General features: G+C 41.2%; 1 protein-coding gene across 1 annotated transcript; it reads right to left on the bottom strand.

The window, feature by feature from the left end:
* Positions 1 to 334: 334 nt before the first annotated feature.
* Positions 335 to 6,154, bottom strand: LOC114910983 (uncharacterized). The gene is made up of 2 exons (XM_029253800.1): positions 3,971 to 6,154; positions 335 to 3,265 (listed from the first exon to the last, which is right to left on the bottom strand). The coding sequence occupies exons 1-2, from the start codon at positions 5,903 to 5,905 to the stop codon at positions 944 to 946; spliced, it is 4,257 nt and encodes a 1,418-aa protein (XP_029109633.1). The 5' UTR covers positions 5,906 to 6,154; the 3' UTR covers positions 335 to 943.
* Between the last annotated feature and the right edge of the window lie 12,506 nt (positions 6,155 to 18,660).

Here is an 18,660-nt window from a genome sequence, read left to right as displayed (position 1 = left end):
CACACACACACTGAAGCTACTTGTCCCAAGTAGGGTTGCGGCAAACCGGAGTCTAACTCGGCAACACATGGTGCAGGGCTGGAGGAGGAGGGGACACACCCAGGATGGGATGCCAGTCCGTCACAAGGCACCCCAAGCAGGACCTGAACCCCATACCCACCGGAGAGCAGGACCCGGTCAAACACGGTGTAACGATCCGGCTAAGCTAATGAGTTAGCCCAGATCCTCACGTGGATTCCAGAAAGGCGTAAAAGTATATAAATCCAGATGGACACGGACAAAAGGACGCTCTTCTTTTTAATATCTTGTGGGAAACTATGGATAACATATTTCACACAGCTGTCCTTACAATAAAATAACCAACATTAAAGCAATCTCCAAAACGTGCGAGGCACAAAAGGGTGTACACGGCCACGTATATCAGCTTGCGCGCCCGGGAGCCAGCAACGAGGGGGCGGAGCAACCCCTTAGTCTCCACCATGATACGTCATCATTACATATCCCCCCCACTTAGATCAAGGGCTGTCCTCAGACCACAACAGAAATAAAACATCTACCCCTTCATTGTAGCACATCACTGCATAACAGAGACAAACAGTGGCACATAAAAGAAAGTAAAGACAGTTGCCCAGCATAATACCATAGCCCAACATTACACAGCCAGAACAGCATCCTTTAAATTATTCTTTTTTTTTTTTTCCCCTCTTCTTTCCACAAACTTCACACTGTTAAAGCAGAAACTGAAACAGAAGATATTACAATAAAGGCTTAAAACACACAGGTCTGAACAGTATCTCAAGAACAAGTGGTGCACACTGCAGCCATAACCCCTTCAAACATTTCAATACCCGCTAGTCTCCAGACCAGCCAAAGAAAAACATTTTCTTTCGCACACAAAATACAATAAGACCCCAAAATAACAAACAGAACATCATAAAACATGTCAAAACCCAAATTGCAAAGCAAAATAAGGGTTTGTCCATCTGTTGACATCCCACCCACTGGTAACCCTTGGTGTGCGCCTAGGACGGAGCAAGTATGGGTGTGCCGTGTGGGCAGGTTGTGTGGGATGAGTAGGGTGTTGCGAGAATGAGCGTGTTTCCGCATGAAAGGGCTGTGCGTATGTGAGGCAGGAATCACCAGCACATCCACTGCGAAGAAAATACGGATGTGTGTGCATGTGCACAAGTTGTGGGTGCTGGAGGTGAGCGTCAGCGCGGGGTGAGGAAAAGTTTACAGGGGGCGTGACCACAGGACTATCAACTGAGGGAGGCTGTGTCCCCACAGTCGGAGCAGCCGCCAACTGGTCATGGACGTCCGGCTCCGTAAACAGGGTATCAAAGCCAAATACGTCCTGCTCATCAGGGACACAGGCCTCTTGCTCCTGCAAATTGGTCTCAGCCAACTGCTGGGGCAAACACTCCAGGTCCTCCTTGTCATCCCAAGTAAAAAATGGAAGTAAATTAGAAACATGGTGAACACCACCATCAGCTGCATCCGCCACCCTGGACAACTTGTAATTCAGCTCAGACAAAACTTTGGTAATCCTGTATGGGCCTTTATAGACTGGGGCAAGCTTGGCCGAGAAACCCGCCGAGGCATCCGACCGAGGATGGGCTTTCAGTTTAACCAAGTCACCGACCTGGAACGAGACGGCACGCCGATTCTTATCATAATGTTTTTTCTGTGTGGACTGGCTCTCCGCTAGGGACTCCCTCACATGATCATACGCCTCTCTCAGGGCGGAAGTGAGCTCCACCTTGTAGTCCGCTACAGAATCAGCCATGTATTGAGGGCTTGGTGACAACCACAAATCAAGGGGTGTATTGAGGTCTCTGCCATACAAAAGAAAAGCTGGGGTATCTCCCGTACTCTGGTGTGGAGCTGTTCTCAACGCAAAGGATATCAGCGGCAAGTGGAGGTCCCAGTCTCTGTGTTTTCGCCCCACATAAGCACGGATTGCAGTCTTAATAGTACGGTTCACTCGTTCCGTCTGGTTAGACTGGGGGTGGTAGGCTGTAGTCAGCCTGTGGTCTGAGCCCATGGCAGCAACAACCTCCTCAAAGAAGTCACTCACAAACTGAACACCTCTGTCAGAGACCAGGTGCGCAGGAGCGCCATGTCTCGCAAACACCTCAGAGACAAACTTGCGGGCCGCAGTCGCCGCTGTAGCCTCTCGAACTGGACAGATCTCCACCCACTTGGTGAAATAGTCAATGAAAACTAAAATATATTCATTCCCACGGCCGGATCTGGGGAGGGGACCCATGAAATCAACACCAGCAAACTCCCATGGATATGTAGCGACTACTGGTTTCAGATAGCCCCCAGGCTTCTGATTGGCTGGCTTGGACAACTGGCAGGTCACGCAGGACTGGACATACCTCTTGACATCACCCCTCATACCTGGCCAATAAACTCGTCTCTGTAAGCGCCCAAGGGTTTTGGTAATGCCTAGGTGGCCCCCCATCGGGTGGTCATGAAAATATCTCAGTAAAGTACCACGGAGGAGTCCCGGCACATAGAAACGCAGGGCCTTAAGAGGATGAAGCCGGCAGGAAGCCCTCTTGTCCATGAAGTAAACCAAACCGTCCTGAATGCAAAAATCTGTTGAGTCCACACAGGATCCGCTCTCCAGTTCCGTGAACAGCGATGCGATTACCTGGTCGCCCTGCTGGAGCGACTTAAGCTGTTGCTTGTCCTCCAATATTAACAGTGGTTGACGTCTGAGGTTCAAAGAGCCAATAGTGGCGTATGATGGCAACAGGTCTACGGGCTCGGTAGGATCACAGGCAGGGTTCCGCGAAAGGGCATCTGGAACCAAATTTGCAGAGCCTGGTCTGTGGACCACTTCAAAGTCAAAGTCTTGTAGTCGTAGGCACCATCTAGCTAATCGCCCTGAGGGGGAGGGCCTTGACATCAGCCACCTCAAGCTGTTGTGATCCGTAACAACTGTTACATAGGAGCCCTCAACATATGGACGAAAGTGTTCGAGAGCCCAAATCACCCCAAGGCACTCTTTCTCAGAAGTGGAATATAGGCGCTCTGACTTGTGAAGTGTGCGGCTTGCAAATGCGACAGCCCTTTCCAAGCCATCTTCCCCAGTCTGGGTCAATGCGGCCCCGAGGCCAACATCGCAAGCATCCGTATGAACTGTAAAAGGCTTCCCAAAATTAGGTAAAACAAGTACTGGTGCCCTAGTCAGCCGCAGCTTCAGGTGATCAAAAGACTGCTGGCACTCAGGAGACCACGTGAAATGGGCATCCTCCCGCAAAAGAGCGAACATGGGCTCAGCGATACGAGCATACCCTGAAATGAACCTACGATAGTAACTTGTCAGACCAAGAAACTGTCGCATGTTTTTAACCGTCCTCGGCGTGGGAAACTGCTTGATTGCAGCAACCTTACTCTCATCAGGACCAATGCCTCCTGGGGTTACCAGGTAACCCAAGTAACGAAGTTTTGGCGTACAAAAATGACATTTAGCCAGCTTCAACGAAAGGCCAGCCTCCGCCAAACGCCCCAATACACTAGCAAGGTCTGTCAGGTGTTGGTCAAAGGTTGGTGAAGCAACAACTATATCATCTAGGTACACCATACAACAGGTGTGTGTGAGCCCTGCCAAGACAGTGTTCATTAGCCTTTGAAATGTCGCAGGCGCATTTGACAATCCAAAAGGCATTACTTTAAATTGATAGAGCCCTTTGTGAGAGATAAAAGCTGACTTTGGTCTCGAATCTGCAGTCAACGAGACCTGCCAATAACCTCGTGCAAGGTCTAGAGTTGAAATGAATTTACCGCGTGCCAAAAAATCCAAAGAGTCATCTACTCTCGGCAGCGGATAGGAGTCCCTCACTGTACATTTGTTCACTTTCCTAAAATCCACACAAAATCTCGGCTCTGTGCCAGGCTTTTCCACTATCACGATTGGGGACGCCCAGGGCCCTGAAGCAGGCTCAATAATATCATCCTCCAACATTTTAGAAATCTGCTCTTCGATAATCTTTCTTTTAGCGGGTGAGGCACGATAGGGAGGAAGGCACACCGGTTTCGCAGTTCCTGTGTCGATTATATGTGCAACCAATGAGGTCTTCCCCAGCTTTCCACTGAAAAGATATTCAAAGTCTCGCAACAGGCTTGCCAGCCGTTCCTTGTCTGCCGGAAGTAAAGCTGCCTGATCCAACACTGGGATAAAATCAACTTTGGTATCCTTAAAAGTCAGGCAAGCTACATGACCTTCCAAGTCCCCAAACTCCCCCTCCAACAGGCCTAGGTCTGGTGCGTAGTTTGCATTGTCTCCCAACCTAACATTACCTGTGGCCGGATGAATATGAACATCTGCCTGGATCATGAAATCAGTACCCAAAAGAATGGGACAAGACAGGTCTGGAATCACAGCAAAGCGATGTGTGAACAAGTGACCCAACAAGCTCACGGGCAGCCACACAACACCCGAAGGAGTGCACTGTTTTGAGTCAGCCAACTCAAGTGGGGAGAAAGTCCAAGGGAGAACAATATCCTCATTTATTCCACATCTAAGGAGAGTGGATGGATGGACTGCTGAAATGGACGCACCCGTATCCAATGTCGCCTTCAGAAAAACTTGGTTAACCATTACCACTGACGACAAAGGGGAGTTCTTAGACTTCCGTGGGCTGTCCTGCACCAAATTAACGGAGTGAGAACCCCCTGTGCTCTGTACGCTGGGCCCCGGTTCCAGGTTCTGGTTTCCACCCCGGGGCCGCTGAAACCTACGCGGTCGAGCACCCGGGTCACCCCTAGTGTCTTGTGGAGCGTTTGGGTTCTCTTGATCTGCCTGAGGACTCGCAGCTGCCCCCCCACCAGGTTCTGTGTTTCCGCTCTGCCTAGTTTTCCTACAGGTCCCACAGTTACGCGTGGTGACCCCGGGGGTAAAACATTTGTAGCAGTGCAAGTTTGGTCGCTGGGTCAGCTGAGCAGAAGTGGCAGTCCTGTTAGGGGAGATAGGCCCCAAGGCAGCGTGTAGCTCATGGGCAGTCAGGAGCAGCTCAGTTAAAGTTGTGGGTGCGGCCGCATGGAGGGCCAGTCTATACTGGTCTGAGACATGCCGGCAAATCACCTCGATCTGTTCTTGCTCAGATGGTGGTTGCCTCAGTCGTTTGAACTCAGTCACCAGGTGAGCGACAAAGGTGGGAAGTGATTCCTCAGAAGCCTGAACACTGTCTAAAATCCCTCTCCAGATCTTCTCTTCATTGTCTGTTGGTAAGAATGCTTGACGAAAGAGATCTGAGAAATGTTCCCACGACAGTAGGTGGGGCTGCATGGCAGAGTACCACTTCCGAGGCTCCCTCTCAAACAGCCTCGTCAACTCTAGAAAAAACCGAGTATCAGGTAAGCCAACCGCTGTTTTGTACAACGAAACAGACTGAAGCCAATCCTCTGGGTCAATAGAATCACCCCCATCAAACTTGGGTGGCACAAGGCCAGAAAGGTGAGCAGAACTAACCAGCGGGGGGTGCGGACATGACCGGGCTGTGCATTCGGAGAGAGTGTGTGCCGCAGTGAGAGAAGTATGCCCAGGATGGGCACCAGCATCCTGTCCATGCGAATGTTGAGAATCCTCGGCATCTCGACTATTGCGCTTTGTGAGTGTGCGTGTAGCAGGGGTGGAGGTAAACATAGGATGGGCATGTGTGTCTGGTCCCTGTGAGTGTGAAGAGGTCTGGATCTCCAACTGCTGTAGCAAGCTGTGTTGCAAGTCAACAGACATACTAAATGCAGATGTCAGCATATCTACTTGTTGCTGTAACTTTTTTACCTGAGCAGCAAGATGCTGAATTGTGACCGAATCATCACCCAACAGCCCAAGTGGAACACCATCACCTTCACCATCGTCATCCACAAATGCAACAATACGTCTAGCCATTGTAAATGCACTGAGAGAATCAAAACAGAAACGTGACCATGAATAACTGGAAAAAAAAATTATCCTAAAGCAGGTTAAAACAGCACATGTGCAATAGGAAGACACTCAGTGTATTACAATACATAAGAAAATAATATCATCAAATAACCTTACATGATGAATTACTCTTAAACTCAGCACTGGTCAGTTTTCATTATTTAGCTATTAACTATTAACATATATTACACACTCACATACAATTAACCTTTAACCCCCTTTTTTTTTTCTTTTAAAATTTCCCTCTCCTCTCTTTCACGGCGCGTAGAACTCCGCAGGAAATGGGAAAAAGACGAGGAAAAATGTCCCACGGTCTGTCCAACTGGAGTTTTAGGTTGCCACACCGTGCACGAGTGAATGAAATATCGTAAATCCGCTAGCCAACGTGCGCGAGGCAAGGAAATAAAAAGTCGAAGTCCAAAAATAGTTCGCCTGCTTCCTTCGTTATCCACCAAAGAGATACTCCAAATATACTCACTGTCCAGTGTCCAAACCTTTCCTTCTAAGGGTATTCATTCACAGTTCGGGCGCCATTTGTAACGATCCGGCTAAGCTAATGAGTTAGCCCAGATCCTCACGTGGATTCCAGAAAGGCGTAAAAGTATATAAATCCAGATGGACACGGACAAAAGGACGCTCTTCTTTTTAATATCTTGTGGGAAACTATGGATAACATATTTCACACAGCTGTCCTTACAATAAAATAACCAACATTAAAGCAATCTCCAAAACGTGCGAGGCACAAAAGGGTGTACACGGCCACCTATATCAGCTTGCGCGCCCGGGAGCCAGCAACGAGGGGGCGGAGCAACCCCTTAGTCTCCACCATGATACGTCATCATTACAACGGTCAAACCCGCTGCGCCACTGCACCCCCCCTTAAAAACTGCACATTTAACTCGTAAAACCGACAAACCTAAAAATACATAGGTAGACAAAATTTATGAGTTGTTAAAGTTTTAAACAATAACAAAATTCACCCACTTAATATATTTTTTGAACAGAAAGATTCTAGATTTATGCATTAAAGGGGCAAACTACCCAGGGTTTGTAAGACAGCAGTCTATGTTCAGATAGGATTACCTTGATCCACAGCTAACTTCCCCTGTTCTACAGTCACCTGGATGACCTCTCTGCAAGCCTCAGTAACAGCTTTTATTGCCTTTTTCCTGTGATCCCCTTCCTCCTACTCTGTGGTATCCAATACACTGTAGGCCCTATGCAATGACTTTTCTTTAAAACCCCTGCAACGTACTTTAACGTGCACACACCATGCTTTTCAAATGGCCCTGCTGTACCAGTTCCTCATACTGCCTGTCATTTACCTCATCCACGTGCTCTTCCCTGGATTTGAAACTTCAATAAAGTGACTTGTCTGGATGATTCAGGCAGGACAGCAATCTCTAGTCGAGTGATATGGTTAGTGGGAATCTAAGTTGCCTTCCTAAGTCAGACATCAACTGCCAGTTTTGTGCTGTCACCAGGAACCCTGAAAAGGTTGAAAAAGTTGGATGCTGTTTGTAGCCCTTCATTTTTCCCGATAAATGCTCTGGTTTACCTTGCCAGCTAGGAGGTCCTACCATGTGATATCCCCAAACTGAGAGACTCTGCTGCAGCCTTTAGCATGTGGTCGTAGCACCAACAACAGTGGCCCATTTGTGATACTGTTGTACAGCTTTTGAAGATGTGCTTGAAAGTCCCTGTTTATGGACATTATAATCATGATGGAGAATCAGTTTTTCCCGGGCTTAACAGTTTAGATGTACTTGGCAACACACTGTAGACTCCCTAGATCAAGTATTACATATGCTAAAGTCTCTGCTCTTCCTAAGAGATTGTATAGTCTGCTGTTTCTCACCTAGTTGATGCTCTGTACTGTCAAATTCCCACCATCCCACTTACACGTTCTACTGTTCTGATACTGTGGTAAGCATCTCATCTTGAATTAGCTTGTGGTTTTATTTTCCCTGGACATACCCTCATGTTGCAATGTTGCCCAGATCAGCATTCCACTGTGACTACCATGAAGCTGTCCTTTCGTCAGGACTATAGGTGTCCCACTGCAGGCAGTGCACTCATTTTTGACCTTTCCGCCATGCCAGCGCTTATGATTCTAGAATCACCTGAGTCCCTGTATTGCTTAATTTCCCTTGCTTGTGTAACCTTAAACTCTTTCTTCCAGGTTTCTAAAGCATAAGTTTAGCTTGTTGTTCTGCCCATACAAAGCAGTAGGCTATTGCACAAGCTTCGAAGCAGATTAAACCACCTATGGAGATAACAGTTTATCCTGTGGCCAAGGGTTGTGACTGTTGATATAGATACTTTGAAAACCAGAAGAGGCAAGAGAATTTGCAGCAGGATGCCATGCCAATATAACTGTGTACTAAACTTACTTGAGAGTTTTTCCATTATTGCTTGCTAGCAAACCCTCCAGTTCCTGGTAAGTTGCCTGAATAGCTGCTGCATCCCTCAAACTCCTCTCAACTAATTTAGCAAAGTTTTTCTCTGACTTCTCCAAAATGGATGGAATCGATGTATTTCCAGTGTTAAAGTGCTGATCTGTCAGCTTTTCTTTCCTCAGGACCAGAGGCCTGATCTTCGATAGCATGAAACTCTTCCTACCTCATGTGATTACCCTTTAAGCCCCTGCAAAATCCGCTTACATTCTGGGACAGATGTTGTCACAGGCTAGTTATGCTTAAAGGCTCTCATCAGTGAATACCAAGGATCTGACATTGTGCATGGGTCTCTACTCACTGTCTTCCTCATGTAGCATATTCATAGCCTTAGTAAATGGGATCTCAGACATAGTACATTTACTTATACCACTATAGTAGAGTCTATATGTGGCATGCAAGAGCCTTGTATGAGTGGGAAGAAAGGCAACTTATTCATACCTCTTTCTAATAGTCTTTCCCTTAAAAACCCTTTCCAGTCTAGTGGGGGTCGGGGGGGGGAAGAGACAGAGAAACACACAGCATGATCTTCGCTTGACCAGGAATGCTGTGAAATGGTGAACAATGAAGTACACTAACTTATCTTGTACACTAAGCATTAAGATAATTCTGAACTGATAAATGCTATTAGAGACGTCTTGTTTAAGGATCCATACCTCTTGAGCGTGTCTCCACTATTGTGCAAATCTACCTTTTCTCCAGACTGCTTTCAGGATTCTCCAGAGTCTATGTGACAGCCTGTATATATACATAAATATACTGAGATCTCAGACATCTGTCAGAGCCTTTATGAATATATATATATATATATATAGTTTTCCCACCTTATAAAGCAAAGATATTGTGTGTCTGTGTATATGTGAATCCTGCATGTGTATGTACATATATGGGTGTGTGTGTGTGTGTGAGACCATGTGTGTCAGACACTCTGGTGTCTGGTAAAAATGTAAAAATGTCTGGTGCTGCTCAGCTCCAGAGGTGCAGAAGATCCAAATTCAGTCCTCTTACAGGAAAGAAAATACCATCAATACCACTTTTTTGCAGGTGCACATCACATGAGTAGCTGCCCATAGAACTCATGAGAAACTCATAAGAAATGATATGATGCAAGTTTATGGAGAAGTCATACATTGTGATGGGGAGGCAACTTTCCTCTGATGGGATGTTGACATGGCAGTATTTTGAACCGGAAAGTATGTTCTCATAAGGCATTTCTCATGAGAGGTTACAGGTCATTATTAGAATTTTACAGCAGAATTCTCAAAAAGGACTCTTCATTACATAAGGGGATGCTGTATGTCTAGCATTTTATGTCATCTTGGATAAAAGTGTCAGCTAATGACTAAAAGTAATTAGTAATTACTAATTACTCTTTAAGCCAACGAGATTTTGTCCAAAAGGTTACTAAACTGACTGTTGCTACAGAATGAAATCTGATGTGGTTGGTCTTGTATATTTCCTTAAGAACTTCTTTGAATGTGTAGTTCAACATATTTAATGTCTTGGGTCCTGGGAAACAAAATGAATAGATGTGTGCATGTGAGGGTATCGCAGTTTGATAAGATAGAATGATGATAATGCTGCGGCAGAAAAGAAATTCAACATAGAGCTGCTGGTTCGAATACTGCCTCTGAACATACACAAACTATGTAGTTGCGCATATTGTTCTTAATGGAAATTATTCAGTTACAGACTACATACAGATGCATGATAAATGTGGGTGCAATGTTTTCTGAAACAGCAACACATGGTATAGGAGCACTTTTTTTTACAGAATGTAAAAAAGTGTATCTAGAAATCGTTACAGAAAATCTGTCAGTTTGACTCCCTCTAATCCTTTCAAATTACAATAATTCATGCAATCTCAAGTGGTCAACTGTCAATCACACATAATTTGCTGTATTTTTATTAGGTCCTGTCAGGCCTTTTATTTTTCTTAGCTTCCTGCCTTTCACTTAAAAACTCTCAGAGGAGAAACATTTGCTGTCCCACAGTGTTTTGCTATGCAAATATATGACAGAAACTGCACATATAGACTTGAATTTTTAATTTGGTGACGAGACTTTTAAATTTTATACAAATTTTGTACTGAATCCATAAATGGAACGATGATAAAATATAAATGTAGATCATTTTCATTAAAGCACTGAAATGTTTCAGAAAAGAGAATACAAATTGTCCTGTTAAGTCATAACGCAGTTGTTTGCTATTTTTAGTTTATTTATAGAATAAGTCTACATAAATCATCATAGGATACATACATAATTACAGCTGTGATTAGTGTATAGATGGGAAGTTAACAGAACACTGTGATTAAAGATGAGTTACAAACATAGGAACTGTAAATATTTGTACACCTTGTTCCTTCAGCAGTCTAAAGAGGGTTGCACACACCAGTAGTAATACAAGCTGCAGAATCAGCACTTAGCTAGCACTTCTCATGTGAAAATTCATTACCAGCAATGCCAGAGGGGTGCCATGAAGTTGTTTAGAACCACACATAGCCTTGTGGAAATGAAAACTCTTCATACATGTATGCAAAGTACACACAAATAAAAAGACCGTAAAAATCTTCCTTCATTTACTCTGCTTTCTATTCAGCCACTCACAGATGGAAAATAAAAGCACAAAAAAACCACATACAAAAGTATGCATTGTAAAATATTTTGGGTATTAATATTGCAGGATGTTTAATATTAAACATTTACTAGAAGAGAAATATATTAGGTTTGAGAAGTTGCTGTAGGATTTGCTGCTATGTGTGTATAATACAAGGAACATTTCACTTTCATTGCTTAAAAAGAAAAAAAAAAAACTTTCCCAAAATGACTCCAGCTCATATTTTTGAAAGATAAGCAGGTTTGATTGTTCACATGCACAAATCTTTACCTTATATACACAACTGTTAAATTGTGATTAATTCTCAGCAGTTATTCATCACTGCACTGTATGATTTAAAAAACTACATTCAGCTAAAAGAATTCATAGGAAAATGATCAAGTTTTGTAAATGCCCACAATATATAGGGGGTGTTTTGTTTATTGTAAACGATAATATATTTCTCTCCCAAAAACGAGTATCTGCTGTTTATGAATTTGTTAATGGAAAAGATGTCTGCAATTACACATTTAGAGTTCAAGTTCCTTAAATATTATAACATGGGCCAATTGTTCTTCTGACTTCTGGCATTTTGATGGAAAAATCATTCCGACATTAGTGTGACAATTCAGCTTTGTTCAGAACCTTACGAATTTCTTGGTATGGCTGCAGGCTTAGCATGGATTTTTGTGAAAGATGACAAGAGATAACTGAAGGATGGACATGGTATGGTGCTGGATGTACTCTAACAAATCTTTGACTAAGAAATTTACCAGTTCCATTTCTGGTCTGGTTTGTCTATCATCACATACACACAAAGAGCAGAACAATTACCGATAATGTGTGACACAGTACATTTGGCTTTTTTGAAGCAGATGACCCATAGAGGTATTCCAAGTAATGTGAGGATAGATTACATCTATTTATTCCTTGACATTTGAAATTTAATAACTCGGACCTAAGGGGTCAACAAACATGACATGGCTACTAACTGAAAGAATGACCTTCCATCCCAATAAACAGAAACTATAAAACTTGACACAACAAAGTGCATTGATAAACTGGAAATAAAAAAGAAGGATTTTCACATACTTCAGCTTCATGCATGTTTCTAATAGAAAACAAGATCCATTTTGGAAATATGTCCCTTCTTACCTTAAAACGCTGGAGCAGACACAACATACAAAATATTATGCTGTAAGTATAAAAGGCAAACATTTAAGTAACAAATATGAATTTTGAAACAGAATAATTAATTCTCCAAAATCCCTACATCTGAAATTAAAATGATTTGTCAGCTCAAAAGTTTGGTACCATATAAAACAGCTCAGTAATATCCATAAGGCTATTTTTGAGATTAGGCAGAAAAGATTTTCCTGTTTTGACCCACTTTCCACAGCATTTTAATGCCATTTCTGCCTCCTGGTAGGTACTACATAGGATTGTCATGTGCAAAAACAAGCTATAAAGTAAAAATGAAATAATCTAATGAAAAAGTCCAGTTAACTTTTCTCAGACACATTTTTGACCTTAGAGTATTGCTGTATATTGTTAAGTAAAATACTTGATAATTGATACTGTGAATACAAAATAACTGAATACTGCACTGATAAAAGAAATTTGCAAAGACAAACTGCCCTTAAAAATAAATATGACTAACATGACCAACTCTTCTCACAACTTAGGGAATTTTTTAAAGTTATGCATTGTTCATGTCTTTTCTGTGTGCTAAGCATGAGTTTGTTGAAAACCTTGTGCTTTGTGCAAAATAATAATCTATAACAGAAAACTGAAACTTCATGTGGATCCTGCAGCCAGTGATCTTCACTCAATCTTCATTCAGATTACTAGTTGCTGTAGGTCCTCTCTTTGCTCAAAAGTTCTGTGAAGGATACCTTTACTAACCCTACCAAAGTAAATTGATGTGTGTTCATATTAAGCATTATATGTTCACTCTTTCCTTACTCATCTGGAAGAAAAAAAACATGCTGAAAGTACGAAGACCAGCAGGCTATTAAATGTACTAAAGCAGCTCTTACTATTGTTGTCATGTTGTAATGCTCAAAGATTTTGAGGATGAAGCTCCACTGTATTTTAAGATATTAAGATGAAGATCATAGAGAATATTGGTGGTCTTCGTAGCTCGGGTTGATGGCTGAGGTGTTTGGTTGTTCACCGAGCTTGGCATTTAGGTTGCAAACGTTTGATCGCCAGTCGAGGTGTCATCATCAGATGACCTAAATGCCAAGTTCAGCGAACAACCGAACACCTCAAGATATTAAGATTTTAGGTGAAATCAATTTTCTTCTTTTATTCCAAGACACAAGAATATACCGGTTTCAATTTTCGCAGTTGACTGTTATGTTTTTCAACCTGTAGCTGTCCTTCATGGCAGACAATACAGGCTAACCAGTGCCCCTAAAAATCTAAATCCCCATATCAAAGCAAGAAATGACCATTGGAAAGTCTGTCTAATAGTGCAAACACAGGAAGCACACCAGAAAAATTGCATTTCTGCTGCAAATGACTGGAAATTGTATGTGCCAAATGAAAATTAAATGAAACCAGAAGGATGCAGTACAGAGAACACTCAGGGAAGAGTACTTATTAACATGATGGAGCTTTAAGAATTAACTTTATTTATAGTAGTATTCCTGTTTACTTATTCTGAACGTACCATGGCTTTGGTTAGTGTTGCTGAGAATAAAAAATTAAAGCATGCACATACTAAAATGGATCTGTTCCAATTTATGTAAATGCTTTTTTTAATTGCTGTTTATAGTGGCCTGTTAGATAACAGTATTTCTGAATGATACTATTGCAATTGTATTTTCCTGTATCAGTGATACAAGGACCTGTTTGGAATTTAAATATCGGAGATGGAGGATATGATACTCAGAGAAGTTAAATACTAGGATGCTTGTACAATTAAATCTGAAAATCTCTCTTACACTGTAATACTGAACAAAACATTGTTTCATACAAAAACAATTGCATTTCCAATGCAGTTGGTGTGTACAACATACTCTTACCTGACCAAAGTAAAAACAAATTCAAATTAGAGACCTAGTAGTAAACTCTGATATACTGCTATCATGAACAGGCACTTATCAAGCTGTCCTTGATAATTTAAAGAGAGTTTCTAGGACTAATGACGTACTGCTTTCAAAATCAACAATGAAGATTTAACTGATTGCTTAAGGTTAATTTTATCCTACTTTATTGGTGTTTGCCATAGTAAAGATGCTACACTATTTTACCTTAGACTTCCTTCTCACATAGACCAAAGCACTCTATGTTTTGTATCACGTTTTGTAGTTTTTAACCATACTGGTAATTAAATACAATGCAAATCACAGAATTGACGCAAGATGCACCAGGTCATGACATGGCTAAGAGCACAAACTCATGTGAAAGTTGTGGGTCCAAGTGAAGAGACCATAATGTAGCATGCTTAAACAAGTTTTATAGTGAGTGACTTAAATCCTACAATATATAATCACCAACAAAGTTTTAAAACTTTACAATCTTTAAAATGTAATACTTTTCAGTTTGTCTCCCCCAAATAATTCAGGGATTACTCTTTGAGACAAAAATAAATTATGCCAATTAAAAGTATTCCTTAACCAAATAAAGGGTGTAAGAACTTTTTCTCAGAGTGACTCTGTCTATTACAAGTACAGTGTGATGTTAAGCAGATCCTTGTCTGCAAACCTGCACATAACAGAGCAAACCAAGTTGACAGGATGAGGTACTTGGCAAGAGGCATTTGTTTCCAGTGGTTCTGAACTGATGCATGTTCTTCTATCTCTGCAGTTGTTCTTGGTGACACTCCACCACACAGTGCATGCGCTCTCTCCTCCAGGCAGCTTGGATCTCCCCATAATGAGCTCTTTGGCTCCCCCAGCCCCCTAGTAGGGGTGACTAGAATACTGCATTTTTCAAAGAGGTTGGTGGGGGTTGTGTTGGGAGGGAGCTTAGGTATAAATTTTCTCACAATTGTCTTCCGCTCTGGGAAACACAAGCTTCCCTCAGTTTTCTGGAAAGGTAAGAGAGCAATGTGTGGAGGGTGGTGAGCCCTTGCACCAGTGGGAGAATGTCCACTGCATCCCAATGAGGTACCAGGAGGCACCCACTAGCAATGGTTAATCCCAATGTCATGGCATGTTCACAGGTCAAACAGTTACTCCTGGGTGGCATTCTTGTAAGAAATCTTAATGCTGCCATTGATTTCATCTTAATTTTAGAAAATGAGGCAGACTCCACATTTTGTTGTTTCATGCATGAATTGCTGGGTTTGAGGTTTTTTCCTTACATTGCTTCCATTGACCTTCTTTCTGTTCTATCAAGCCACAAATGAACAGGATGTTCACATACACACCATTACACATATATATGGCCTAAGCTGCATTTTAACCCACTGATGCCAAAGTATGTAATCAAACAGGCCATGCTCAACCTCATCAACACGACAAGCATTCCTCTTTAAGGGTAAATTTGTGTTATATTACTGGAAAAAATCCTATTCTTACATCACTTTTTTTAATATCAGTAACTGTTCTTTTGTATGTCATTTACCATTTGCTAAATGACTATAATATTGTTGGATATTGGATTAAAATATCACGGTACACTATCTAAAATCCTTTAATGCATTAATACAGCAAAAATAAAATATGAGAAATTAAGTTGGTAGCATTTTGGATTTAGTAATAGCTTCTTGAAGGAGTTTGTTACATTTGATCACGGCTTTACTCAAAATTCCTGACTAAAATATACACCAAGAAGGGGAGCAGATTCTACTCATTTATACATATTATGCTTAAGGGGTAAAGGTATGATTTTCCCAATTCATTCCAATAACAATTTAGCTATCTTCATAAGCACTTGAAATCTTAAAATAAGAGAACCGGGTTCACAAGTCACAAGTCCCTAGAGACAAGGCAAAGGTTGAACTCATCATTACCGGGTCCAGTACAGTATCTTTTCTTGCTTGAATGAATAAAGTCTTAACCCTTTCATCAACTGCCCTAGAGTTGGGGAGGGGGGTCGGCAGTGGACAGTGACATTTGCAATGGCTGACATGGCCACCCTTCCCCTCCCTCAAAGAATTGTTATATGAACAAATTCAAACCAAAAATGTAGACAGTTGGCCTTCATCAAAGCATCATTCGACCTTGGAGGACTAACGCAGAAGGCCCATCATATTCCGAGGTTATCTCAAAATCGGAAAACTCACTCCATCCTTAATTTCCACCTATTTTAGTAAGGTAAAGCCATTACACTCATCAAGGCCTGCTGAGCTGCCAAAGCGCTGCTCTCTTCTCATGGTCACTTTGTTGCAATTACATTGTCTGCCAAATTGGCAATTCCTTTTCTGTTACAATTAATTCATTGATTTTCTTTATAGGTGAGCATAAGAGGTTAAGTATGCAATGTAGAATTTCCTCAGTCCAAGACACTCTTATAGTGGATGAAGGGAAAACACAAAAAAACACAACTCATCACTTTTAACCATTTATCAATCCTTGAGACAAAGCATTATAAATTGCAACCTTCCTTGTTCATCCTTTTGTTTTACTGACCTCTAAAAAATACTAAAAGAAAATGGGAATATCAAAGGAAATTTAAAATAAAATCCTTAAAGTATGTATATTTTTAATCAAAAAAAAAAATCTGATAAATGTTACCTGGAATTTGTATAAATATGCCTCATTCACATATGGGCATGTGACTGAATTTCTGCTGCTCAGCTACACAATTTTGATGGAATTGTCAGTACTGAGGCCACCCATATTCACGCAACAGGCACTTCATTCTCAAACCTGCATGACTCCTCCCGTATAACTCCCAGCAGGAGTCAAAGGACCACAGCAAGGGCACAGACTGATGTGGCTTCAAGACGATAACACTGAAGACATTCCCATTTTCACAAATTCACAAGTCTAACTTTATTAGCTCTTTAATAGTGGTGTAATGCTGTGGTATTAAGATAAATTTAGATCCCTTTTTATATAGGGGTAAATTAAAAAGGATCCAATTCTTTCCCCTGATATTCTCTCTCAAGACTTACAGTATGTATTGCAAATCAGCAAAATATTCTTAGAAGAAGCATATCTTTCTGCTGATTGTACTATAATCATGTCAGTACATGATGTGCAATTTGGAAAATGTCCTAAAAAACCATGTGCAGTAGAAATTAATGAATTTCTCATTGGTTGTTAAGGTCAGAAAACAACTTCACATTAGAGAATACACAGTCTGAAAATGATTTCCATAGTGAATTATGGTACATATTTCCCTCTGACAAGAAAATGGTACAGAACTTGTTTTATCGCATGATGATTTGTAAACCGCAAGAACAACAATCATATTTGCTTGCATCTAAATTCTCAAGAACTGATTCTGTGTGAACTCTCTTTAATAACACCATTTTTAATTTCTGCAACTTAATGTACAACAGTGTAATGTTAACCAAAGGTGTCTCCACTACAATATGGCCCTCATTTCTAGAGTCTGAAACAGTTTATAGAAGTCAACACAGACCCCTGATTGACTGGCAGCCTCACGATAGCAAAGGTGAATAAGTTTGAGCAAAACCAAAAAAAATCAAGAAATGAATGATACCAGGCAGGAGGCAGGGATATTAAACTGAGAAGCATCTTATCACACAGAAACATATCTTGCTGCTGTCTTGGAATGCAATCGTAATTTCCCTTTTGAAATAGGACCAAATAATCTCTCAAAAAGGGAAGAAACAAAAATGAGACGACCAGATCAGCAACTCGTCCACTCAGTTTCATCAACTCTTTTGATCTCTCCGATAATTTTTAAGATGTGTACCTCAAGATTAGGTGTAGGTACAAATTTTACGTAGAATATTGTGATGGACAGATAGATACCAATGAAAGATAAAATCTTGTCTGTTTTTGTGAAGCCAGTTTGGCATTAAAAACAAAAAATGCAGCCATCCCACAGTGATTGTTAAGGTAAACACATTCACACTGCAGACTTTAAGCTACTGAGATGATCAGGATCTGAGACTTGTGGGTATTTATAACACTGGGATGGGTGACAGATAACATGGAATAGGTGGTTTGAAAGATATGATAAAGACAAAGAGTCACATTAATGTGCACATCCATTAATTATACAATACCAATAATTTATATACGGCTACGTATGCATCATGTGTACAGGATAATATGGCGATTAAAATATTTGAAAACTTAAATGTACTTCTGTTAAATTAAATTTCACTTAGTTTAAATGCACCTGAAATTATAATTTTTTTTCTTTTGTTCGAACACTACTAAAACACAACTTTGAATGTGCTTTGAATGTGCTTGAGAAAGCATTTAAATGCAATACCATAGTACCTGTCAACACAGCAAAATGAATGCCTATGCTTAAATTTTAAGGAGAGTGTAGTGTTTACTTTCTTAGAGCTTAAATCTGAGAAAATTAGCATTATTTATTATTATTATTATTATTATTATTATTATTATTATCATCATCATCAATAATAATAACAGGGACAGCTGGTAGCACAGTGATTCGAGCCACTGCATCTGAATTTAAAGTTCGGAGGTTTGAATCTGACCTACTGCTGTAGTGCCCATGAGCAAGGCACTTACCCTACTCTAAATTGTTTCAGTGACAAAT

This window comes from Scleropages formosus, chromosome 7 (assembly GCF_900964775.1).
Source record: "Scleropages formosus chromosome 7, fSclFor1.1, whole genome shotgun sequence".
In the NCBI taxonomy this organism is placed as follows: domain Eukaryota; kingdom Metazoa; phylum Chordata; class Actinopteri; order Osteoglossiformes; family Osteoglossidae; genus Scleropages; species Scleropages formosus.
The sequence above is the reverse complement of the archived record's forward strand: the minus strand, read 5'-3'. Positions and strand labels throughout refer to the sequence as shown.

Excerpts from the sequence above, each read along its gene's own strand:
- LOC114910983 (XM_029253800.1), bottom strand. The coding sequence starts at position 5,905 with ATGGCTAGACGTATTGTTGCATTTGTGGATGACGATGGTGAAGGTGAT. Across the intron at positions 3,266-3,970 it reads AGATTTCTAAAATGTTGGAG|GATGCCCATTTCACGTGGTC; the intron begins GATGATATTATT and ends CTTTTGCGGGAG.